General features: G+C 30.2%; 13 protein-coding genes across 13 annotated transcripts; 6 read left to right on the forward strand and 7 right to left on the reverse strand.

Annotated features, from left to right (window-relative positions):
* Nucleotides 1–1,161: 1,161 nt before the first annotated feature.
* TUB2 (beta-tubulin) lies at nucleotides 1,162–2,592 on the reverse strand (the record flags this gene model as incomplete). Its single annotated transcript, XM_064861497.1, has 1 exon — nucleotides 1,162–2,592. The coding sequence occupies one exon, from the start codon at nucleotides 2,590–2,592 to the stop codon at nucleotides 1,162–1,164; it is 1,431 nt and encodes a 476-aa protein (XP_064717174.1).
* Nucleotides 2,593–2,770: 178 nt separating this feature from the next.
* Nucleotides 2,771–3,307, forward strand: PWA37_005039 (uncharacterized protein; the record flags this gene model as incomplete). The annotated part of the gene is made up of 1 exon (XM_064861498.1): nucleotides 2,771–3,307. The coding sequence occupies one exon, from the start codon at nucleotides 2,771–2,773 to the stop codon at nucleotides 3,305–3,307; it is 537 nt and encodes a 178-aa protein (XP_064717175.1).
* Nucleotides 3,308–3,869: 562 nt separating this feature from the next.
* Nucleotides 3,870–4,520, forward strand: YPT1 (Rab family GTPase YPT1; the record flags this gene model as incomplete). The annotated part of the gene is made up of 1 exon (XM_064861499.1): nucleotides 3,870–4,520. The coding sequence occupies one exon, from the start codon at nucleotides 3,870–3,872 to the stop codon at nucleotides 4,518–4,520; it is 651 nt and encodes a 216-aa protein (XP_064717176.1).
* A 418-nt stretch (nucleotides 4,521–4,938) lies between these two features.
* PWA37_005041 (uncharacterized protein) lies at nucleotides 4,939–5,601 on the reverse strand (the record flags this gene model as incomplete). The annotated part of the gene is made up of 1 exon (XM_064861500.1): nucleotides 4,939–5,601. One exon carries the CDS (start codon nucleotides 5,599–5,601, stop codon nucleotides 4,939–4,941), a length of 663 nt encoding a protein of 220 aa, XP_064717177.1.
* Nucleotides 5,602–6,738: 1,137 nt separating this feature from the next.
* Nucleotides 6,739–7,425, forward strand: SPC3 (signal peptidase complex subunit SPC3; the record flags this gene model as incomplete). Its single annotated transcript, XM_064861501.1, has 1 exon — nucleotides 6,739–7,425. One exon carries the CDS (start codon nucleotides 6,739–6,741, stop codon nucleotides 7,423–7,425), a length of 687 nt encoding a protein of 228 aa, XP_064717178.1.
* Nucleotides 7,426–7,714: 289 nt separating this feature from the next.
* Nucleotides 7,715–9,694, reverse strand: FET5 (ferroxidase FET5; the record flags this gene model as incomplete). The annotated part of the gene is made up of 1 exon (XM_064861502.1): nucleotides 7,715–9,694. One exon carries the CDS (start codon nucleotides 9,692–9,694, stop codon nucleotides 7,715–7,717), a length of 1,980 nt encoding a protein of 659 aa, XP_064717179.1.
* Nucleotides 9,695–10,422: 728 nt separating this feature from the next.
* LAM5 (Lam5p) lies at nucleotides 10,423–12,819 on the forward strand (the record flags this gene model as incomplete). The annotated part of the gene is made up of 1 exon (XM_064861503.1): nucleotides 10,423–12,819. One exon carries the CDS (start codon nucleotides 10,423–10,425, stop codon nucleotides 12,817–12,819), a length of 2,397 nt encoding a protein of 798 aa, XP_064717180.1.
* A 254-nt stretch (nucleotides 12,820–13,073) lies between these two features.
* Nucleotides 13,074–13,970, reverse strand: RFU1 (Rfu1p; the record flags this gene model as incomplete). The annotated part of the gene is made up of 1 exon (XM_064861504.1): nucleotides 13,074–13,970. One exon carries the CDS (start codon nucleotides 13,968–13,970, stop codon nucleotides 13,074–13,076), a length of 897 nt encoding a protein of 298 aa, XP_064717181.1.
* A 595-nt stretch (nucleotides 13,971–14,565) lies between these two features.
* Nucleotides 14,566–15,333, forward strand: SEC53 (phosphomannomutase SEC53; the record flags this gene model as incomplete). Its single annotated transcript, XM_064861505.1, has 1 exon — nucleotides 14,566–15,333. The coding sequence occupies one exon, from the start codon at nucleotides 14,566–14,568 to the stop codon at nucleotides 15,331–15,333; it is 768 nt and encodes a 255-aa protein (XP_064717182.1).
* A 403-nt stretch (nucleotides 15,334–15,736) lies between these two features.
* On the reverse strand, nucleotides 15,737–16,390 carry FMP32 (Fmp32p; the record flags this gene model as incomplete). The annotated part of the gene is made up of 1 exon (XM_064861506.1): nucleotides 15,737–16,390. One exon carries the CDS (start codon nucleotides 16,388–16,390, stop codon nucleotides 15,737–15,739), a length of 654 nt encoding a protein of 217 aa, XP_064717183.1.
* A 304-nt stretch (nucleotides 16,391–16,694) lies between these two features.
* RGD2 (GTPase-activating protein RGD2) lies at nucleotides 16,695–18,974 on the reverse strand (the record flags this gene model as incomplete). Its single annotated transcript, XM_064861507.1, has 1 exon — nucleotides 16,695–18,974. One exon carries the CDS (start codon nucleotides 18,972–18,974, stop codon nucleotides 16,695–16,697), a length of 2,280 nt encoding a protein of 759 aa, XP_064717184.1.
* A 1,139-nt stretch (nucleotides 18,975–20,113) lies between these two features.
* On the forward strand, nucleotides 20,114–21,439 carry EMP47 (Emp47p; the record flags this gene model as incomplete). Its single annotated transcript, XM_064861508.1, has 1 exon — nucleotides 20,114–21,439. The coding sequence occupies one exon, from the start codon at nucleotides 20,114–20,116 to the stop codon at nucleotides 21,437–21,439; it is 1,326 nt and encodes a 441-aa protein (XP_064717185.1).
* Nucleotides 21,440–21,504: 65 nt separating this feature from the next.
* Nucleotides 21,505–23,166, reverse strand: SWP82 (Swp82p; the record flags this gene model as incomplete). Its single annotated transcript, XM_064861509.1, has 1 exon — nucleotides 21,505–23,166. The coding sequence occupies one exon, from the start codon at nucleotides 23,164–23,166 to the stop codon at nucleotides 21,505–21,507; it is 1,662 nt and encodes a 553-aa protein (XP_064717186.1).
* Nucleotides 23,167–24,673: the final 1,507 nt, after the last annotated feature.

The raw sequence follows: 24,673 nt of genomic DNA on the forward strand, positions 1-24,673 counted from the left end.
AGAGAGAGGAAGAAGTAGAAGAAAAAGGTTGGTTTTATGTGATATGATCTGTATTTTAAGAATAAAGTGTTGAAAGGTTATGCTATGATTAAGTATATGTTCATAGCCATGTGTACTGAAAAGTCCTTGGATAAATATGCCAAAATTTCGTATGATATACCCTCTTCTTATTCTTTTATGTTTTTTTTTTTTAAAAAAAAAGAAAAACAAGGAAATTATAGCCATGTACACATTTTCCAGTACTTCAAAGTTTTTGTTTTTCAAAAATGGACCAGTGTATCACAAAAATTATGTCGATCAAAATCTTGAAAATGCGGAATATTCGAAAGTTGGCGGGTTTTGTTTAATAGAGTGATAAACTGATTTTGCATTTGCAGTTAGACAGAGATAGATAGTATTTATAAACTAAAAGCATTGAGTTCCATAGATAAATGTATATAAAAGTAAGCTTCAATATTTAAGTCTCTACGTTTCAACTTTTTCCTTTTTTCCAGAGAGATTCAATGGAGCAGAAAAACTCAGATTCATTTCAAATGTTATCTGTTAATGTATATCACTAAAAAAATAAAAAAATAAAAAAATAAAAAAATAAAAAAATAAACACATTTTTATAACAATAAGATATATGTATATTCAATTCACTGGTTTGCACTGGATGAAAAGATATACGAAATCAAGTATTATAATAGAATTAGAAAAAAAATAAAAGTACATAAAAAAAATGTTTTTAATGATTTTATATAGTATATATATATATATAAGCATGTAATAGCCAAAAGATGGAAGGAAGGGTGTGAGAAATATAAAACATAGGTATGTAATTAAATTAAAAAAAAAAAAAAAAAAAAAATAAATAGATAAAGATAAATAAAAAAGATGCAGGGATATTGATAAATTTACTACAATTTGTAAGGATCTTTTTAATTTATTGTTATTTTATTCTTTTATTTTATTACATGATCTAATATTTTTGTAATAATCTGAGAAAAGGATAAATGAAAGACGGAGGGGTATATTAATTAAAGCTAATGAACTATGTGTTTTATTATTAGTATTATTAGTATTATTATTAGTGACAACTTTTTAAATTTAGGAATAGACAGTATTCAGAGTATATTACTTTTAATTTCACATTTGTTTGTTAATTTGTTCTTGTTTTGTTTAATTAAAAGTCTCTTGCATTGGTTGTTCATCATGATTTAAAGCATCATTTGTGGTAGCGTAGTGATCATTCATCTCGTCATTATTACCCGAAATCAAGCCATCGTTATCGATATCATCGTCGATGTCGTCGTCATCTACAGTAGCCTCTTGATATTGTTGATATTCATTGACCAAGTCGTTCATATTAGATTCAGCTTCAGTGAACTCCATCTCTTCCATACCTTCGCTTGTGTACCAGTGCAAGAAAGCTTTTCTTTTGAACATGGCAGTGAATTGGTCGCCGACACGTCTGAACAATTGTTGGATAGCGGTGGAATTACCGATGAAAGTGGCGGCCATGTCAAGATCCTTTGGGGCCACGGAACACACGGCGGTCTGGACGTTGTTTGGAATCCATTCCACGAAATAATCGCTGTTTCTTGTTTGGACCTTGTGCATTTCGTCTTCTACTTCCTTGACGGAGACATTGCCTCTGAAGAAGGCGGCGACAGTCAAGTATCTTCCCTTTCTTGGATCAGACGCGGCCATCATGTTTCTTGCATCGAACATTTGTTGGGTTAATTCTGGGACGGTCAAGGATCTGAAGGATTGTGAACCGATGGCGGTCAAGGGAGCATAACCGACCATGAAGAAATGCAAACGTGGGAAGGGGACCAAGTTGACAGCGAGTTTTCTCAAGTCTGAGTTCAATTGCCCTGGGTAACGTAGCGAGGTGGTGACACCGGACATGACACGGGAGACCAGGTTATTCAGATCGACATAGGAAGGCTGATTTAATCTTAGAGTTCTTTGACAGATATCGTATAGGGCCTCGTTGTCGATACAGAAGGTTTCATCAGAATGTTCCACCAATTGGTGGACGGACAAAGTTGCGTTATAAGGTTCCACCACGGTATCTGAGGTTTTTGGGGATGGTAAGACGGAGAAAGTGGCCATCATTCTGTCTGGGAACTCTTCTCTAATCTTGGAGATCAAAAGGGTACCCATACCAGACCCAGTACCACCACCTAGGGAATGAGTGATTTGGAAACCTTGTAGAGAATCACAGCCTTCTACTTCTCTTCTGATGACGTCCATGACGGATTCGACAAGCTCTGCACCTTCAGTGTAGTGACCTTTTGCCCAGACATTACCAGCAGAGGATTGGCCGAAGATGTAGTTATCTGGTCTGAAGAGGTTACCGATATTAGAGTTTTTGACGGCGTCTATGGTTCCTGGTTCTAAATCCACGTTGATGGATCTTGGGACATATTTGCCAGAGGAGGCTTCGTTAAAATAGACACCCAGTTTATCTCTTTGTAAGTCTGTGGCAGTGGATTTCAAATTGCCGTTGAAGTCTAGACCATGTTCACCACAGATGGTTTCCCAGAAGGCAGCACCGATTTGATTACCACATTGACCAGTAGATATATGAATAATTTCTCTCATGTTTTGATATTATGATAATGGTATGTATTAAAATTAAAAAGAAGGAGAGGAAGAAAAGAAAGAAAGAAAGAAAAGAAAAATAATAAAGCAGATTAGACTAGATTTAGTTTAGTGTAGATACTGGACAGGTAACTGTGTAAGTAGATAGATATATTTGTGTTTGGATATATATGTGTATATGTATATGTGTTTTGTATGTGGGTTAATGGTTTTTTTTTATTTGATTTTTTTTTTTATTCCTCCATTTGTTTTGTTTACACCAAGATCTCTCCCGACGTATTTATTTTTTATTTTGTATTTTTGTTTTTTTATTGCTTTCCCTGAGATTTTCTCGCAGGCAGTCAAACAAACACTAAAAAAAGAGAGAAAGAGAAAAAAAAAAAAAAACAAACAACCAAAAAAAGAAAAAAAGAAAAAAAGAAAAAAAAAAAGACACGTTCCCCCCCCCCAACGACCCCCAAAAGGCGAAGAAAACCCGGCAAAAAAGAATGGCGGATTCTATTCTTTTCTATTATCTTTTTTGGTGGTTTTTTTTTGCGGAAATGATATATATAATACAAAAGATAATACGGATTGCAAGTATATATTGATTAGAAAGTACGTAGAGAGAGTTATGTGGATGGTTAACTGTGTAGCAAACAGTAAACAGCAATGTCACCACAACACCGTCTTGTTATCTTGTGGTCATCTCATCTTTTTTTTTGTCTGTGTTTGACGATGATACAACTTGACAACGTTCTCTACAGTGGAGTGGATCAGAATAAGAACGTTGGTAGTTTTTGTGCCACTGTTTTCCATGATAACCATTGATGACACTACACACAACTACATATTTATAGATAAATAAAACAGCACAACATAGCGCTGCGCCGTAGCATTTGTATGTTTTTTCTTTTTTTTTTTTTTTTGTTTTTATTCGCCCTTTCTGCCTCTGCCTCCGCCTCCCCTTTTTTTCTTTTGTTTTGTTCAACCCTAACGTCTTGCTTTGGTTACCCTCTTTTTTTTTCATTTTTAGTTTGTTTGCTTTTTTTTTTTTTTTTTTTTTTTCGTTTTTTCGTTTTTTCGTTTGTTTATTATAATTCCGATTTTGCAAAGATTTTGTGTTTGGGGAAAAGCAATCAGTTTAATTAGTTATTTTTACAATAATAGAGATTATTATTTATCCTTTAAACACTATTTTACATATACATATATACATATATGCACACACGTATACACGTACACATATATATATATATACATCTATATATAAAAGATAAAGGATAAAAGATAATAACATGAATAGTGAATACGACTATCTTTTCAAATTGCTATTAATCGGTAACTCAGGTGTTGGTAAATCCTGTCTACTACTAAGATTCTCAGATGACACTTACACAAATGACTACATCTCCACAATTGGGGTCGATTTCAAGATTAAAACCATAGAATTGGACGGCAAGACTGTCAAACTACAAATCTGGGATACTGCAGGACAAGAAAGATTCCGTACTATCACTTCCTCCTATTACAGAGGCTCTCACGGCATTATTATCGTCTACGATGTCACAGATCAAGACTCCTTCGATAGTGTTAAAATGTGGTTACAAGAAATTGACCGTTATGCCACCTCTACTGTCCTAAAACTATTGGTTGGTAATAAATGCGATTTGAACGATAAGCGTGTGGTGGAGTACGACACTGCTAAGGAATTCGCTGAAGCTAATCAAATGCCCTTCTTGGAGACAAGTGCCTTGGATTCAACTAATGTGGAAGAAGCGTTTTTGACCATGGCAAGACAAATCAAAGAATCTATGGCACAACAAAAATTGACCAATAACCAAGGTAATAGTCAAGGTAATACTGGTTCCATAAATGCTGGCTCCTCTAATAATGTTAATTTATCAAGTGGCCAAAGTTTAACAAATCAATCCAACGGTTGTTGTTAAAGAAAGGAAATGATATAAAATAAAAAATATGATGTTATCTTTACATATCTTTCTAACTTTTCTTCTTTTTTTTTTTATTATTATTATTATTTACGTACATATATAATAAAAATAAACTGACATACACACACACAAATATAAACACAAACACACATCTATATATCTATATATCTATACATTTATATATATATATGTATTTATTAATAAATGATTTTTCTTTTAACATTTTTGTATATCACACTATATATATGTATATATGTATGTGTGTGTGTGTGTGTGTGTGTTACGATCTGTGTAATAGTGAGTGAGAAAGGAATTAAGATATATTAAATTATAAAACGAAGTAATATAAGATAAGAAAAAAAAAAATTCTTGTTTTTTTTTCAGGTTATGTATGTAGTATATACGCCTATTTTTATCAAAATTCTCTTTTTTCTAATAATTTGGTATCTTTAAAGAAATCATTAAAATAGGGTGTTTTTACAGTTTGATTATACCAGTTTACAATATTTGGATAGTCCTTCCTCCATTCAGAATCAAAATAAAATTTAAAACCAAAATAAAAACAACTGGCTGTAACTAAATCTGCCAAAGTAACATGATCCCCTACTAAAAACCCTTTATTCATATGTAACTGCGTCTCATATATATCTAATATCTTGCTTAACCTTGCTACCGCAATGTCTTGCTTCTTTTCGTCAGGTGGCCTTAAACCAATGTTTGGTGCAATCACATCAATCTCACAATTTAAAAAATCACTAACCGCCATAGATTCCCATCTCAATATTTCACTCTCGGATTTAATACACCACCCTAATAAAGTGTCGCTCTTGAAATTTGAATCTGGTTGTTCACTTGCCGTTTTGATTAAAAAATTGTTAATTGCAATAGCTTCAGTTAATCTCCAACCACTTGTTTCATCATATAGCGTTGGTGTCAATTTCAATGGGAATATTTTGCTGAAATTGCCTTCCTCTTTTGAGATATCTTTGCATTCAATATCCAGTTTGAAATATCGGGAAAGTGAAAGAGGAACAATCGGTCTAATCATATTGGGGGCGTAATATAATATTAAACCCATCTTGTCCAGTTTCGAAGTTTTAATACTTCTAAACTGCTACAGAAAATGGATGTTAGCACAAAAATACCTTCTATATTTTAATATTTTGTTGTTTTATAATAAGTTAATCAACAAAAACATAAAAAAAATTAATAAGGATAGAAAATAAGAAAACTTAATACGCACACACATACATACATACATATATATATATGTATGTATGTACGAATAGGTTACCTTAATTTATTAAGATTATTTTAAACCTCATGCCAATATTCATAAATTTCCTATATTTTTCTTGGGATACTCAAAATTAATATATGTGTATCGTTCCACCTATAAAAGAAACTCATTGTCTTATTGAACCTTAACTAGAAAAAACATCCTTATTACATACATTATTATAATATATATATATATTGTATTGTTACTTAGAGAATGAACTTCCAAAATATATATGCTCCCTCTTTTATTCTCCATTCAGTTATTAACCTGGATTCACTAAGGGATAAAAAGAGACAATGAGAAATAGGAGAGAGTGATAAGGGAAAAAGACACCTTAAGCTTGTTTCTAAACATATAATCATTGCAAAGAGATTAAACAATAAACTACATATTGTATATATATGTGTGTTTATACTTCCATCACTTTTTATTTTATACAACCAACACTCCTTCTCTAAAACCATTCTATCAAGTTTCTAAAGGAATGAATAACTATAATTTAATTGAAGTGCAAATATCATACACACAGGCTCCTTAAAAATCCATAAAGTTGGATTAGTGTCTCCCTCTTTACACATAATTAGAAATACACATAGACACCTGTGTCACTTTATAAATCATCCCAACACATTATCTATGTTAACATATTATGACAGTTACATCCGTTTAATACTATTTTGTGTAGTGTATGTAAGCAAAATAAAATATACGAAAAAAAAAAATTTACATAGAGGCGAAACAGGAAAATGTTCAAATAATTACAAATATTTGTAAAATGTAGAAATAAAGACAGAGCATTTATATGTATATGTATATTTATATGTGTATTGTCATTATATAACTTTCAGAACCCTTCTGTATTGATTCTCATAGTTAACTACACTAGAACTGCATACAGGTACATATATTATTAGTCGGTTTTTGTCACTACAGATGTTCTCTTTATCTCAAAGGTTTCAAACGATTATTAACACAGCCATCACAGCAGGTATCCTTATTGTGGCATTCATTGTCTCCACATCTTGGATTCAATTATATTTCTACAATGCATTCCATAACTCTGTCTCTATATCCAACATTAAACCAAAGATATATCTAAGAACAAGCAGATATTATGGGTCGACTAATGGGAAACCAAAGGAGAATGTTAAAATTGATTTCGATTTACAAACCGACTTGTCTAGTCTTTTCAATTGGAACACGAAACAAATATTCGTTTATTTAACTGCTGAATATGAAAATTCTAAGAATACAACTTCCAATGAATTGGCCTTTTGGGACAAGATTATTACCAGTCCAAATGATTCTGTATTGGATTTGAAGAATGTTAAGTCTAAATATAATGTTTGGGATGTTAATGAAAATTTGAGTGGTAAAAATTTGAAGTTTAAATTGAGTTGGAATATTCAACCTTGGGTCGGTCCTCTAGTCTATGGTGAGGCTGAAGGTGAGACTACTTTCACGATTCCAAATAAAAAGCAAAAAAACAAACACAACAATAACAAAAATAAAATTAAAGAAAATAAAATGGAAGGGATTGAATCCCAACCCTCTCTATCCGTCTCACCTTCCTCTTCCATCTCTTCAACTCTCTCTTCTTTATCCTCTGCCTTATTGTAATAATTTAGAAGAATAAAAATAGAAATTAGATAGTAAACATTGATATGAGAACAAACAAGGATAATAATCCTCCATTATTATGATTCTTATTATTTATTTTAACCCAACTAGAATATATGTAAAAATTTATGTATATAAAAGGAATATAAATTAAAACTATCGTTATAAAAAAAGTAAACTGTCCTTTCTGTACTATTCTTTATTAATGTTTATATAGAAATTATGTTTGATCAAATAATTTCCATTTTTCTTCCTTCGGTTTGCCCTCCCCCCCCCAATTATTAATTTTTTATTGATAAGAAATATTATTTTCTTTTAACTTTTGAGTTAACTTGTTATAAATTTCTTCATCATTAGGGATAACTTCAGATAAACCAAACTGTATTATTGACCATAATCCCCATAATGCAATTATCGTGCATAAAAACATGGCAAAATAACCTTTAAATGTAAATCCTTCTGGTAATGGTTTTGGTTGCCGTCTTAATCCATCCAAATTGAACCAGTCATCAGAATGTCCTGCAGAATTCCCTTTATTAGGAATTATGGCAGCTTGACATATCTCTTTATAATTTTCACCTAAAATTTCAATAGATTGTAAAGTTATTGGATCTTCTACCATAATAGCTGCAAGACCCTGTTGTAAATGCCAATCAACATGACAATGAAACATCCAAACACCTGGATTATCAGCTTTAAATCTTATCACAACATGGCCATTAGGTTCTAATATCACTGTATCTCTAAGGATCGGTGTGTCTGGATATTCTACTAATGGGTGATTCTCATCATATGGTACAGTTAATAGTTCTTGTGGGACAGTAGTATCTAAGGATTCATTAAATGGTGGCGATTTTTGTACCACTTGGAACTTATGTCCATGTAGATGAAACGGATGTCTACCAGTATCATAATTATTCAAAACAATCTCAATAATTTCATCTCTATTAAGTATAAAAACATTTGAATTATCACTGTATATCCTTGGATCCATTGTTAATTTTCCCGAGGTAACAACTGACGTTAAAAAAGGTACCTTTGGTAGTACGTACGTGATATTATTGAAAAAAGCATAATTTACGCCATCACCTAAATTCCTCATTCTAACATTTAAGACAATTTGTTTATCATACTTAGAGTAAAGTTTATCCTCATTCAAAGGTTTTAAATAAAAGTCATTAGTTGCATGTTTATAAATATTTTCAAACCATGGATTTTTTTCAGTATCATCTAAATATAAAGACTTAGCCTTTGGTAATGTCTCATCATAGATCAAATCATTAGTAATATTTAATTGTAATCCCTTTGGGATCACATCTAACATTGTATCATCCATTATTTGCATTAATGCATAGTTTCTAATGGATTCTTTTGAGTTCTTGTTATTGAAAGATTTTGAACGAACCAAAGCACACATTCTTTGTCCTGCTGCAAGATAAAGAATATTAGTGACATTAGGTTTCACATAAGACCCATCAACTTCGACAATAGTAAAATCATGATCTTCTAGCATAATATATTGGGAAACAAATAACCCAGTATTAATGAACCTTAAGAGATACGTTTTATTTTGTTGGAAATGTAATTCACCATGAAAAGTATCATTAAATAAAAGATGTTGTGGCACAGGTTCTGCACCAGTAGGATTATATCTGCTTAAAAACTCTTTTTCTGTACTTTTATAATCTTTGTAGTACAAATCTGCTAAAGTAATGGTGATATCATCATCATATTGGAATGGGATATCTGGATCATGAACAATGAAAGCACCACGCATCCCATCACCATACTGAGCTCCATAATGGGCATGATACCAATATGTACCTATTTGATTTGGTACACTAAAATTATACAGATAGGTTTGACCCGGTATGATAGGGCATTGTGTTACCATAGATGCACCATCCATTTGATTTGATCCACCATTCTCTATATTATGGAAAAGGCCATGGAAATGTAAAGAAGTTGGAGTATCATCTTGGAATGCGTTAGTTAAATATATTTGTATTCTATCTCCCTTTGATACATGAATCTCTGGTAATGGCCATTGATCGTTAAATGCAATCATTTCCTTTATTTTAGTTTTTCCATCCTCATCATGAAAAGTTACATTTTTCCAGCTAGCAGTAAAATAAAATGTTTGCGTTTTGGTTATTATTTGATTAATATAATTGCTATCATTAACCTGCTCTGACTTAATTAGCTGACATAACAATAATGTTTGTAACAGAGTCCTTATTAATAGTATCGGACTTGTTTTAATTTTCATAATTTATTGGATTGGGCTTTTATAGTGAACTTCCATACACTTTTTTGTATAGGAAGATAGATGCTGTTGAAATATACAAATGCTTCTGAAGTTTTATAACAAGGGTAAAGATACATAGAGAGAAAGAGAAAGGAGGAGGCTTGCCTACCCTTTATAAATGGTTACTATCAGTAAATTACACTTCTCATATTCAAATTTCTATTTCTATATCCTCTGTTTTGACACAAATTGAAATTAGCAAAAAAAACAAAATAAAACCTATTAGAAAGAATATTTTAGTATAGGGTTAAATTATTATTTTTGTTTTTTTTAATTTTTACATTAGGGTTTTGAAATTGTATACTTACTTTTTCACCTTTTCTTTCTGTATTCAGTCTCTTTTTATCTATTGCTTTTAAAACGTAATAAAGGAGTTAGTAACATATTTGATAACATTACTATTCTATTAGCAAGCTACACTATCATTCTTGTAAAGGACATCTTTTGTTTCTTACCAGCCCTGCAAACTGCTACTAAGTTGAATTTCCCTCCATACTGTAATTCACTTATTAGTTGAATTACTTATTGTAGGGTGTCTAAACAGGCATACACACGTACAAATACGTATCTATTTATAATAGCAATAGTAAATAAAAATATATAATACAATATTGTGAATTATATTTCCACCTCTCCATTCTATTTTTCTGCTTCTTTTTTTCTCTCTTTTTAATCTATCTCTCTTTGCTATGTCTGATTCTAGTGAAAATAATTCTGACTCTTGGGAGCCTTTGGTGGATATTGACCTAGGAAATCAGCATAATGATAGTGATGCTAACACTAATAGTAAAGATAATAGGAGAGGTGAAAGTGAATATAAAAATAATTATCAAACAAAGAATATATCTGAAATACAAATAAATACTTCTTCTACATCAACAGAGTTAGATTCGCCATTTACTCCACGGATAGGTACTTTGAATACTGATGTTATTGAAGAGAATAATGAAACTAACTCAAGTGATTCTTTAACTATGAAAAGAGATAAAGGTATTGATAAAAAATCACTTGGATCAGATAAAATAATTTTATCCAAAAAGAAAAGAAATCCTTATTTAATAATAACGAATAATAATATTAATAATAATGATGATAATAATGATGATAATGATATTAATGAAAAAGAAATAACTTCAACGTTGTCAAGCGATAAAAACTTTACCAAGAATTTAATAACAAATAATTCTACCGCTGTTGATAAAAATGCAAATCTAATTGAAGAGGAAGTCCAATCACCCTCCTTTTTAAATAACATGTTTGCCACTTTTAAAAGTAGTTCCTCATCAATAGATAACAATTCTACTAAATTACCCAATGATTCAAATAACAAAAACCAAATTGTTTCATCACCAAATATTATAAGTCATAGAAGAGATAATTCCATAAGTTCAAAGAGAAAAACAAGTAGAACTAGAAAAACGAGTACCGATTCATCTCTATTTAATCTAGTAAATTCCCCATTACAAAAGGCGCCACAGCCTGTAGAAATCATAACTCATATGCATAGTAATAATTCAAGTCACAGAGATTTAAACCGAACAGATAATAAATTGCAAATTGATATACAGGGTCTGCAAGATGATAATGCCACAAGTCCAGTAATAATAGAAAATGGCAATAATAAGCCAAATGAGGATAATTATAATAAAAAAAAATTTGTAGAAGAAAAATATTCTGACACTGATTATCATTATGCAACAATAGAAAGAAATTTAGAGTTTCATAGTCTATTTGAATCGATTCCTAATGATGATAGGCTTATCGACGATTTTAGTTGCGCCTTAAGTCGTGATTTTCTGTACCAAGGGAGACTATATATATCTGAAAGGAGTTTATGTTTCAATTCAAATATACTAGGTTGGGTATCCAAAGATATTATACCAATGAAGGATATCAGATATTTAGAGAAGACTTCTGCAGCTGGACTATTTCCAAATGCCATATTAATTGAAACGGATAACGAAAAAGTTCAATTTAACAATTTCTTATCTAGAGAACAAACTTTTAATTTAATCAAGGAAGTATGGTCTAAAAATTTGATATTTGCGGATTTTGATAAAGATACTGCTATACCAACAGACCAAAAAAAAGGGTTCCAAAATGATAGAACGACTTTTGATAACGATGAATTCCATGATAATAGTTCAGTTAGTAGTATTAGTATCGACGAAAAGATAGGGACATGTTCTATAGGACACTATCGATTCAAAGATGGAGCAGACTATGTGAATGAACCTCCTTATACCCATAATGAAACTATTTTCCCTGGAACTGACAAGCCTAATGAATATATTCTTAAAACAATCGATTTACCATGTACTCCTTTACAAGCATATCAAATAATGTATAGTAACCAAAATTATTCATTCCTCTACGATTATTTGCATTCTATTGACTCATTAGACATTGAGGAGCCTACAAGATATGATAAAATGAACAAAAGAATATATTCTTTTGAAAAACGTTTAAACTTTCCAGGTGGACCCAAATCTACAAGATGTTTTGCAGAGGAAATAATTTTAAATTATGATCCACATGGATATATTATGGTTCTTACTACTACAAGAACACCAAATGTAACAAGTGGAAAAGCCTTTTCCACAAAAACTAAGTACATGTACAGATGGGGTCCAAAAAATAACTGCCAATTGCAGATATCCTATTGGCTTGAATGGACTAGTTCAAGTTGGTTTAAAAAGATGATTGAAGCAGGTGCAAAAAAGAGTCAGATCGAAGCTACAGAAAAAATAATTGAAATTTTAAATGATTACATTAAAAATAATATCATTGAAACAGATGAAAAAATAACAGATGCTAGGGGGTTTATGGAATCATCACCAATTGTAAAGATAACCTCTATTAAGAACGATCTAGAAAAGAATATTGTCAAAACGGATGTTGGTACGAAAATATCGGGCAATTCTATTTTAGTAAATCAATCTTCTTTTACTTTTTTGATTATAGTATTTATTATTCTTCTATCTATAAATATCTGGAATCAAATTTCCATGAGAAGAACTATTTTAAACATTGAAAGATTGCTTGAGATAGAAAGACTTTCATGCAGGTCAAGAATGAACAATTAATTAATTCACCATTCGATACACTACATTATTATTAAATAAAGTAGAAATAATTAACAGTTGCTTTTGTGGCTCCTCTTTATGACATCTACATCTTTATATTATTATTTTTATTGTATTTTTTCTATAAAAAGTATTCTATGGTATTATACATAAGTTGATATATATTAATTATTATTATTATGGATATTATATAGGCTATATTAAATATTGTGATTGTCATTATTACTGAAGTATCGCTATGTTCATGAGATAAATCAACATGTAGGAAAAGATAATTGGGGTAACTCTGGATAATGAAACATATGACCACTATTATTTGAGTCAGAATTGTTAGATCTATTACTCTTGGCATGGTCTAACATATTAGCAGTTACGTTTATATGAGAATCACTGCTGCTATCGCTGTTATTATCGTGAGCACTACGGACCGGTACTGGTTTAAAAAACTCAAGTGACTGGTTAAACCTATGTTCATTAAAAGTTGGAGGTAATAATGGATATTTGATATCTGAATTTGTATTATTATCATTAACCATTCTTGAATGATATCGTCTCTCATTTTTATTGTTAATTGGATCATGTATATTAATTTTATTGGATTTTGCAATATTTTTAGCCAATGACAATTGGTGTTTGAAGTAATTTTTGTCAATATGGATTTGTAAATCTTCAAGTAACTTCAAAACAGCTGGCACTTCTAATTTCATTAGTTGTAAATATTCTTGTTTGTAAAGTTGAATTTCTGAATCTAAATTAATATTATTAATTAGATATTGTGGGTGTTTAGACAATTTATTGGTACAAAGGTCCACATAACGATAATAAAACATATATGCTAACTCTGTATCTCCGCGTTGAACACTCATTTGAGCCTTGTCTAATAATCCAACACATGTCTTTAAATACAATTTTAACGGTATTTTAGGATTGAATTGATAATCTTTAGCTTCTTGGATCAATTCCCTACTACTCTTCATTATAATATTCAAAAAATAATAATATATATAAGCGGGAAAATATTTTGTTGGTAGCTTGAATTGTTTTATTAAAAAAAGATGGGGTAGAATTGAACTATAATAGCCACACAAAAATATTGAAATCCAATTTGCCCACTGGTCGTAAACAAATTGGATTTCGAAAATGCATTGCATTGCGACTCTCACTATCAATTATTCTATTTTATCTCATCGCTGAACGAGTGGATTTCTATCAATTTTTCAACATTATCGGCTGTCCATCTCCAGTTTTTTTTATTTTTTTGTTTATTCAAAATTTGTTGCGTCTGCTTTTTTATTTTTTTTTTTTTAATTATTTATTCAAAATGTTTTACCTAAACCTAAAAACAATAATATGATAGAAAGGAAAATAGTTTAAAAAAAATTAAAACCCTCAATAATAAAATATGACACGTAAGCTTTTATTTTTAGGTTTTTTTTCTCTAAAGATTTACGCGTTTGAAAAATTTTTCTTTGCAGCCTGCAAACTTTCGAGGTGGAGACAGTTTCATCTAACCACATTCTAATAGTAATATCTTCAATTGGAGTATAAATATCTACAAGAAGCTGATATTAACTCCACCAAACCCTTTTTGTGACGCTATATTCTGGGTTGCTTGTGTCTTGCAAAATTACTCTTATTTTGTATCCCTTCTTTAGAGAAACCTGCACATTCAAATATATCTAAGTGACTGTCAACAGCCTTATTTTCTCTTATCTCTGATTATCTAATAATAACGATCACTAACCAATGTCCATCTCACAAGAATTTGCTTACAAAGAAAGACCAGATGTTTTGGTTCTTTTTGATGTCGATGGTACTTTAACTCCGGCTAGATTAACCATCTCTGATGAAGTCAAAGAAACTTTAGCCAAATTAAGAAAGAAGGTCTGTATTGGTTTTGTTGGTGGTTCTGATTTAAGTAAACAAATTGAACAATTAGGTCCAAATGTCTTAGATGAATTTGACTATTCTTTCTCTGAAAATGGTTTAACTGCTTACAGATTAGGTGTTCAACAGGCTTCTCAATCCTTCATTAACTGGATTGGTGAAGAAGAATACAACAAGTTAGCTGTTTTCATCTTGAAATACTTAGCCAATCTGGATTTACCAAAGAGAAGAGGTACTTTCTTAGAATTCAGAAATGGTATGATTAATGTTTCTCCAATTGGTAGAAACGCCAGTACTGAAGAACGTAACGAATTTGAAAAATACGACAAAGAACATCAAATTAGAGCTAAATTCGTTGAAGCTTTAAAGAAGGAATTCCCTCACTTAAAATTAACTTACTCCATTGGTGGTCAAATTTCCTTTGATGTCTTCCCAACTGGTTGGGATAAGACTTACTGTTTGCAACATGTTGAAAAGGACGGTTTCAAGGAAATTCACTTCTTTGGTGACAAGACTTTTGAAGGTGGTAATGATTATGAAATCTATGTTGATGAAAGAACTATTGGTCACTCTGTTTCCTCTCCAGATGATACTGTTAAAATCTTAAACGAATTATTTAACTTATAATTGATTAAAGTGGAAATGAATCAGAAGTTTTAAATTATTAAGTTAATATTAAATTTATTTCAAAATTCAGTGTAAATTTGTACTCAAAAGAATATCAATATAATAATCTATGCATAAATTAATATCTTTTTATTGGTATATATATATATGTGTGTGTGTATATCTACCATATATATATTGTTATTATAAAGTATTGTATCTACATTATGTTATAAGTTTCACCTTGTTATAATATAACCTCTTCCCCTATTAGTATATAGAAACTTGATAAGAATTCGTTGCTTTAAAATATATCCTATTATTAATAATTGTAAGATCTCTAATACTAGGATAAATAATTTCCCATTATAGAATAGACTATTTTTCATTATTTCAATACGTTGTGTACACAAAAGAAGTTTTTCTATGACAGCAATCTTATATAAGCTAAAACCAAAGCAAATGTACCAGTACATACACCGATTAACCATTGCATTACTTGTGTTTTAACAGAATCAATTTGAGTCTTCATATTAGATACTTCATGATCTATCCTAGTATCAATCTCTTTTATCTGTAAATCATGGTGTGAACTCTCTTCTCGAATTCGTCCCTTCTCTAAAGATAGATCCAATTTGAATCCTGCATTAACCTTAGTAATTTCTTCTTTTAGCTTACTTCTCATTTTTTCTAAATCACTACGTACTCTTTCATACTCATTTTCCACATTATGAAATTCATTTCTATCAGAAGTCAACAGTTGATCTCTTAATTTGGCAAAATCAACTCTTTGTTGGTATGTTAATTGAATCAATCTTTCTCTCTTTGCCAAATCCTTAGACACATGGACTACGCCACTTTGAATAGCATCTCGTATTATATCAAGTATTTTTGAGGCCTGTTTTTCCGTGAAATCTCCCTCTCTCATGAGGAGTTCCTTATAATGATTGGAATTATTAATGTGGGCTGGACCCATAGAAGAGGAATTCCACACTCTGTTAAAAGATTGTAGTGGATTTAATCTCCAGTTGGTAGCTGGTTTATATACAACACAAAGAGATTTAAGCATAGTGTCCATAAACGTTATTTGTTTCGATCTTTACAATTTATGGTCTCTCTGTTGTTATTATATTTGTTTGTATAACTAATGTATGGTTTATTTTATAAAAAGAAATAATTTTAATATTTTTTATTATTTATAGTCGCTATTAAAATCCAATTTAAGACAACAAAAAGAAATATATCTATACTTAATACTTACTAATTAAAAACACCAAACAACTATCTTACTCAGGTAAAGTGTAACTATATGCATGCAAATATTCGAGAAAATATAAAAAAAACACTATTAATTAAGAAAGAAGAGAAGATTATTTCCCATTCTAAGATTTTGTTGTAGATACTTGTCTCTTTAATTGCTTAAATATTAATTTCTTGTAGGTTAATAAATCGTGGAATATTTTGAATCCTAAGTTATTATCATCAAACACTTTAGCATGAATAATACAGTGTGCAAATTCTCTAGAAATTTCATTAACAAAGTATTCAGCAGAGACATAAGAACCCATGTCCTCTGTAGCCAACGTGTCATTATTGATTGTTGTATCTTCCTTTAATACAGATATACATTTCTCCTTAGGATTTGCCATTTTAATAATTTTGCATAATCTATAAAAATGTGTTGTAATTGCATCCAATGTAGCTAAATGTGGTTTCGATAAAGATGATAACGTAGTATATAATCCTGTTATCCTTTTATTTTCAGAATTGCTCAAAGTGTTATCAACATTATCATTATTATGGCTATTGTCTGAAGCATACATTTGAATTTTGTCATTATCTTTTACTGGCTCTGTAATCACATCTATTCCTACTGCTGGTGGATATTTTTCATATAATGCTCTTAAAATATCAAGTAATTCATTTGATATCAAAGGTTCAGGTAATTCCAGTAAGTACAACTTAATAACACTAGCAATTACGCTGGGTTCATATTGTCCTTCAGTTAAAATGTTTAGTATCTCTGCTTCCTCCTTGAATTGAGTTTGGTTTAATTTCTTTCTCAATTCATGCGTTAAACTTAATTTGACACGGTCAATCCATGCAGAAACTCTAATTTTATCATTTTCCAAATCAGGATAAATTTGATCCATACGTGAGAGAAGGACGCTAATTATAAGTGGCACGACTTTTTTGTCTAATCTACATCTTGTCTCCAAATCAATACCAAAGTTTTGATAAATACCTGGGTTATAATAATTATTATAAGTAATAACTTTTGGTTGGAATAAACCAGTATTATAAGTAGTAATCAACTCTAACAAATCATTTTCTGGATCAATGGTGTCCTGACAGTCAATATTTTTATCAATCTGTAATTTCATAATGGCAATTTTGTTACCTATTGTAGAACAAAAGTCCATAGTCGCTTTCTTAATAGCCTTTAATCTATCAAGTTCACATTTTTCCATAAATGAAAGATGATCAATCATAAGTTCTTCAATTGAACACCTTAATGAATCCATTTTATGACATTCTTTAAAATATTTACTATCTGATTTTGCTACATCATCTAACAATTTAAACAATTCACTTTCATACTCTGTTACTGTTGGTTCTTCTAATGAAGTGATTTGATTATCTGTTGCATTTGTTTGGTTCGAATTCAAAGGTATATTGTCAGATATTTTTATTGTGGCCAAAGTTTTTTTCGTCTGAGATAAATAGCGTTCAAATTGAGATGAATTTGACAAGTTATCTTCATTATTTTTATTTGGAATAGGAACTTGGGCAAAATTGTAGGCATAATCTCTCCACTGATACTGAAATTTTTTTGAATTCACAAAACTATTACCCATACCATTACAATACTTAAGAAACCCAAAATTTAAAAGATCTTGACCAAACTCTTCAGCTTGATCAAAATCTTTCAATGACATATTCTCCAACAAAAATTTTGTGATCTCATAACCATTATTTGTATTTTGCAAATTAAAATTAATCAAGGGTAATTTATATTCTGTCTTAGGTAATTCTAATAACAACAACTTTAATAGTTGCCTCAAACTTTTATTATCAAATTCTATCTTACCAATTTCACCAAATATCAAATTTTCCTTTTCACGTTCTAACTGAACTTTGTAATTATTTAAACATTCTAAACTTTTCATAGCCTTATTATAAGAATCATCATCATTAAAATGAATTCTTTTCCAATCTTCTAACTTTTTACAATTTTTAATATACTCCATTGATAACTTCTTAACATAGTTATTGCTCTTTTGAAATCCTTTTATGTTATCAATTAGAGTTTTCTGTGAATATTTAATTCTTTTTCTATGATCGTTACACCATTGACTGAAAGGTTTTAATACCAAAGACTCTATATTGGATGCTATTGTTAAATGTTGTTCACCTTCCAATTCTGTTTGTTTTATGATATTGTCTAAAGCATTAGACGTACTATTGTTCGTATCTACAATATCAATACCAGATCTAACAGCACACAGTTGTCTTCCGTAAGAGACTTCATATTGCATCCTTGAAGCAAATAATTGGATAAAAGAGTCACATTGGTCACAACCTTTATATAGATTTTGGAAAAGGACGTCAAGTCCTGATGATAAATCATCAGACCAGAAACTGTCTGAGAATGATGGCATGGGTGGTGTGTTTGTTGGAAATATTGCAAATGAGAGGCTTCCCAATCTAATTTGATAAATGAAGTTCCTTTTTTTTTGTTTTCTGCTTAAAAAAAAAAAAAAAAGTTAATTGAATCTCAAAGAGCCTTTTTATTTTGTTTTCTTAGTGAGGTTGATGGCGTTGATCTATATAGACCATCATATATTTGATCGATAACTATTTTTATCCTGAATACCAATATATTTTCTGGGTAAAACCCTGCACGTCAAAAAAAAAATCGCACATTAAATGAGACAAAAAAAAAGAAACATTCTCCGTGTTCGGATTTTCCATGGTGTCTGTTTCAGAACTATTGTAGAAAAGAATGGTTTAGAATAACAAAAAACAAAATATGCATTACTATATCCAAACAACTTAACAATATATGAGAATCTTCTAATTACAAGCGGATATTCAACTTATTTTCTAAAAAAGACCATTGTATGATTTTCATTTGAATCATAACTGTTAACATCTTCAGCCTAAAGTGTCATTCCTTCTTTCTGCGTGTTTATAACAGCAACAAAAAGCATAAAAATTTGCTGATCTCTTTTTCTTTTTGATATATTAATGAACATACCTCTGTATTCTCTCTAATAATATCATTAATCAGGAAAGTGTAATTACTGTTGATATCACAAGATGACACTGGAGTATCCTCATATATTCACTCTATTAAAACAACTTCGGATCTTTACTAATTTTTAACCGCCAACCTTTTTTCTAATCCACGTGATTTTTTTTCTTCTTTTTTTTTTTTCTTTTTCTAAAAAACAATTCCGTATATTTCCGCCATTTCCGCAATCCTTTTGTTTCATTTGAAAAATTTGCCTCATTTCGTCCTAAATTTCTCCATTTGTTAATATCAATACAAATAAAATCAAAGAATCCCCAAGAGCTGAAAAAAAAAAAATTATTGCAAATAAAATTTATAGTTAGTTGGACAACTCTTTTGTTCCATATACTATACCGCCTGCTCTATATTCATTTAGTATTCAATTCAATATATGTTCATCTTAAACTAACATCAGACTATTGGAGTATACTAGAATAAAGGTTTGAAGGAGTAAAGAGACAGTACTATAGTGGTAAAATCACCTGTGCACACTGAATTTAAATTATGAAACTATCCTATTATACAGGCTTTTTGGCTTTTCTTTCTTTGGGATCATCTTCATACGGTCATAATGTTGATTCTGGGAACAATAAAAATGAAGACCTGCCAGTTATAGGATACTCTTTACCAAATTTAATCACTAGTGGTAACTCTATTCCATCTAATTGGGAAACCAAAGATTCTGCGAAATTGGATGAAGGGAGATTTATATTAACACCAAGCAAATCTTCTAAAGGGTCTCTCTGGTTAAGACCAATTTTAAAGGATCTGGAAAGTTTTACTGTCGAATGGACTTTTAGAAGTTTGAATTATCAAGGCAAACATTCGGGTGGTCTTTCATTTTGGTTTTTAGGTGATGTTGATAAGATTGGTAATGACCAAAAACTTTTTAATGGTCCCTCCAAGTTTAATGGTTTGCAATTGTTGGTTGACAGTAACAGTCAAGTGTCTCAATCAATTCACGCTCAATTAAATGATGGATCGAAGAATTTATTAGATTCCAATGAAAAAATTTATGATAAAAGTTTTGCCTCCTGTTTAATGGGATATCAGGATTCTACAGTACCATTGACTCTTAGATTATCTTATGATTCTGAGTCCAATAATATGCTAAAGTTACAAGTTGATAATAAAGTTTGTTTCCAGACTAGGAAAATCAAGTTATCCAATATTTTACAAAAGGGTTTAAAAATTGGGGTAAGTGCAGATAATTCTGATTCACTTGAAACCTTTGAAATTCTACAAATGAAATTTTATAATAAACTTATTGAAGATGCTTTAATTCCAAATGTAAACGCAATGAATCAACCAAAATTATTAACTAAAATTATTGATGAAAAGACCGGTACTGAGAAAATTGTTGATAAAGAGGTTCTTGATTCTCAAAATAAGCATATGTCCAGTTTTGAATTATATAAGAAAATGGATAGATTGGAAGGGAAAATTATGGCAAATGACATTAATATCATAGAGGAAAAGATCAACAATATATTGTCTATCCAACAGACATTGATTAAAGAATTATCTATTTTAACTAAGAGCATACAAAATAATAATAACAACAATATGAATAAAGGAGGAAGTAATGACAATGATCAGTTTAAAGATTTCTTGTCTATGAATGAAAAATTGGAGAAGATGTTAAATGAGCAAGCAAAGATTAGAGAGGCAACTAAACTGGCTCAAGCAAATCGCGAAGCAGGTCCACAAATAGATGAAATTGTTTCCAAATTAGCAGTTTGGTTGATACCTTTGATTGTTATCATGTGTGTTATGGCATATTATACCTTTAAAATTAGACAAGAAATTGTAAAAACAAAATTATTATAATTTCTCATATGACATATATATTTATATATACATATTTATGTACAGTTAAATACATCATATTGTAATTATGCATAAGGTGGTTTGAAGGACTTAATATTTGAGTAACCTAATAAATTAGGGTTTGCCTGTCTTTTAGTAATCCTTATTTCATCGGTGTTCGTCAATTCGTTAAAGTTTGTAATGATATCTTCATGCTGAAGCATCTTAGATATATACCTTTTTTCAATATATTCCACTTGTTTACCTTCATTTAATAAACCAATAGGAAGACCATGCTTATACTGCCAGTATTTCATCCATCTTTTGCTTCGTATTTTTCTTACCTTTTGTAAACCAACATTCACAAATAAACAATCGTGTGAATGTTCTGTCTCCTTAATTTGATTTGGTGTCAAGTAATTCAACCTTTTCAGTAAGTTGTCTTTTTCAAAGTAACTTAATCCCTTTATGGAATGATTATTCTCTTTTACTTGCTGTTCATCGCCAATAGGTAAAGAATCAAATTTCCACCCCTTAATGTTAAGAGAAGATGTCTGCTGTTTATTCATATTGAGGGAACTTGGTTCCTCTTCAATTTTTTTATCTATGTTAGAGTCAGTGATACTGCTTAACATTCTATTAGAAATTTTTGATTCACTGGTCATATTTGGATTTGTCCTTAGATTAGGTAAACTAGGTTGAGCTCCTTTTAGTTGTGAGGTTTCATTCTTGTTATAATTGTGTTCACCAATTGGAGTATCCATACCTTTGATTTGTGTAGCTTGTAAAAATGAATTCTTTGAATGATATTTAGGGACTCTAAACTGGGCACTCAATTCAAGTGAACCGGCAATAGCTTGACCGGGTACTACTGTATCAGTATGTTGTCCTTTACTAAATTGTTCCTCATACTCTTCCCTTATTTCTTGAGAAGGTTGCTCTATGATGATTGTATAAGGAGAATCAAAATTGAAAGTTCCTTCTTCTTTCTCTTCCTTCTCTATTTTTATATCCTGTGGAATTTGCTGAGATGAACGAACACTGCGATTAAATATTTGCGGTTTCAACTCTTTAAGTAATGATATTACTTTTGAAGAACATTTAAAAACCCTATGATGTGTTGTGAAACCTTGTTGTTTCGCCAATGTTTCCCAATAGTCATCTACAATCCTGGTACCTTGGCTTATTATTTGCGCTCCAAAAGTAATAAATGCAGATTTAGTTGTTACAATCTTCACATCATTATTATTGACATCATTATAATTCTTATCAAGTAAATGATTTCGTTTCATAAATTCAATATCATCACTAGTAGCCTGTATCGGAAGGAGTTGTTGCTTATATTTTTGAATAAAAGTTTCTTGATCAATAGAATCATCTTGAACCAACGATATTAAATCCCTTAATAAGACCCAATATTTATCCCCATGTCCTGGTAATTGAAAATAGTTAAATAAGAAATCTTTATTCATTCCCGATATCAATAGTTTCCCATTTGAATCAATCTTAGTAATTCCTAACGGATCGATTTTTCTAAACTTATACTCATCCAATTCAGTACCATCATTTATTCTATCTTCAAAATATTCAGGAGGTACCATAATTTGTTTTAAAGGAAGGTGATCAAGCTGTCCTGCTATTAATTCTTCTTGAACACTAATTTGTAAAATTTGCTTTAATAGATACAAGCTATGAGCAAGTAAAAGTTCATCACTTGCAAAATGTACAAGCGGCTTAGTTGACTCCATTATTTAACTGTTTATTATCTCTGTATTTCTGATATTGTTTGTCTAATTAATGTTTTAAAATCTAATGAGAAAAAAAAATGATTAAACAGTTACAGACTATCTCTTTATAGCATTAAATTTATATCAAGCATATATAAGAAAAGTTACCGGTATAAAGATCCTTCTTAACAACGCATCTTCAATTTATATTTGCTTTCGATATTTGTTGATAAATACAAACATTTTCATTTCCTCAGCAAAACTTTCTGTTATTGAAAGTGAAAAAGTGAAAAAACTTGAAATACAAGAAAAAGACCCTTTTACAGTATAACTCACACTTCAAAAGAAGAGATCAAGCAGGTAGAGCAAATATAATTGGTTAGAAGAACTAGCAGACATATTATACATTTGATGCGGAAAACATTATTTATAATTAGTGATATATCCAATAATGGTATTAAGATGCTTTTTCCTGTTATCTATTATAGATAAATACCTTAAAAGAGTTATATAACAACACATCAAATCCCTTTTTATACATATGCTTTAGAGCTAGCTCATACTAGTATAACCAATTATGAGTGTATGTTTTTAAAGAAAAAAAAAATATACAGTGATATCACCAATAGTTTAATTTAATGAAAAGTGATATACAATAACTAATAGATTTTTTGAATATCTATACTCATTGGATAGTGAATGTTATTAATATCTAAGTTGCATGAATATTATGGATATGTAAAACAGTCGTTAAACAAAAACAGAGTCAAAGAGTAAATAGTTCTGCATAAATAATTTTTGGTTATTGGGAATAACTCTGAAAATAAAGGAATTACAATATCTACACTTCCGCCCTTCACACCAACTACGTTCACAATAAATACATCGTTTCTTTAAAAACATGATTTTTTCTCACACAATAAGAATAATAGCCTTGAGTCTTTTTGGCTCGATGATATATCACCATTTTCACGAACTAATTTCTAAAATAGGTATACAATTTCGGTTAACGTTCTTTTAGCATTTTATTAAATTTGGCTATTAAACATCTAGAACGTTCTTTTTGGAGCTGAAATCTAATCTAAATAATCCTAGATTTTTTAAATTCATGAGCATTTTTTCTGAAAATGCAACTATTAGCAAATAGATAAAACTATCCTTATTATATTTTTTACACAATTTTACACAGAATTCTCATCTTTATATGGTATATCCTCGAAATCTACTGATTGAAAGTATCTCTTCTTATAGGCGTGTCTTATTGATATATTCTGTTAATTTAATATAATTGATAGTTATACACGTTCATAAGAGAAGTGTAATCTATTGTCTATCTGAATTTTAATTATTTCTTATGATTGTTTGATGTATTTGAAGGTGATTTTTAAAGATCTAGCTAAAATCTCTTTTCTGCTTTGATGTTTTATAAAGACTGAAAAGATAAGATCAATTAGATAAAAGATAAAAGAGAGTTTATTCAATAGAAAGTGATATAGTAGACTGAAGTGAGAGTATAGACGGTCAAAAT

This window comes from Arxiozyma heterogenica (assembly GCF_036370985.1).
Source record: "Arxiozyma heterogenica strain weizmannii chromosome Unknown scaffold_7, whole genome shotgun sequence".
In the NCBI taxonomy this organism is placed as follows: Eukaryota; Fungi; Ascomycota; class Saccharomycetes; order Saccharomycetales; family Saccharomycetaceae; genus Arxiozyma; species Arxiozyma heterogenica.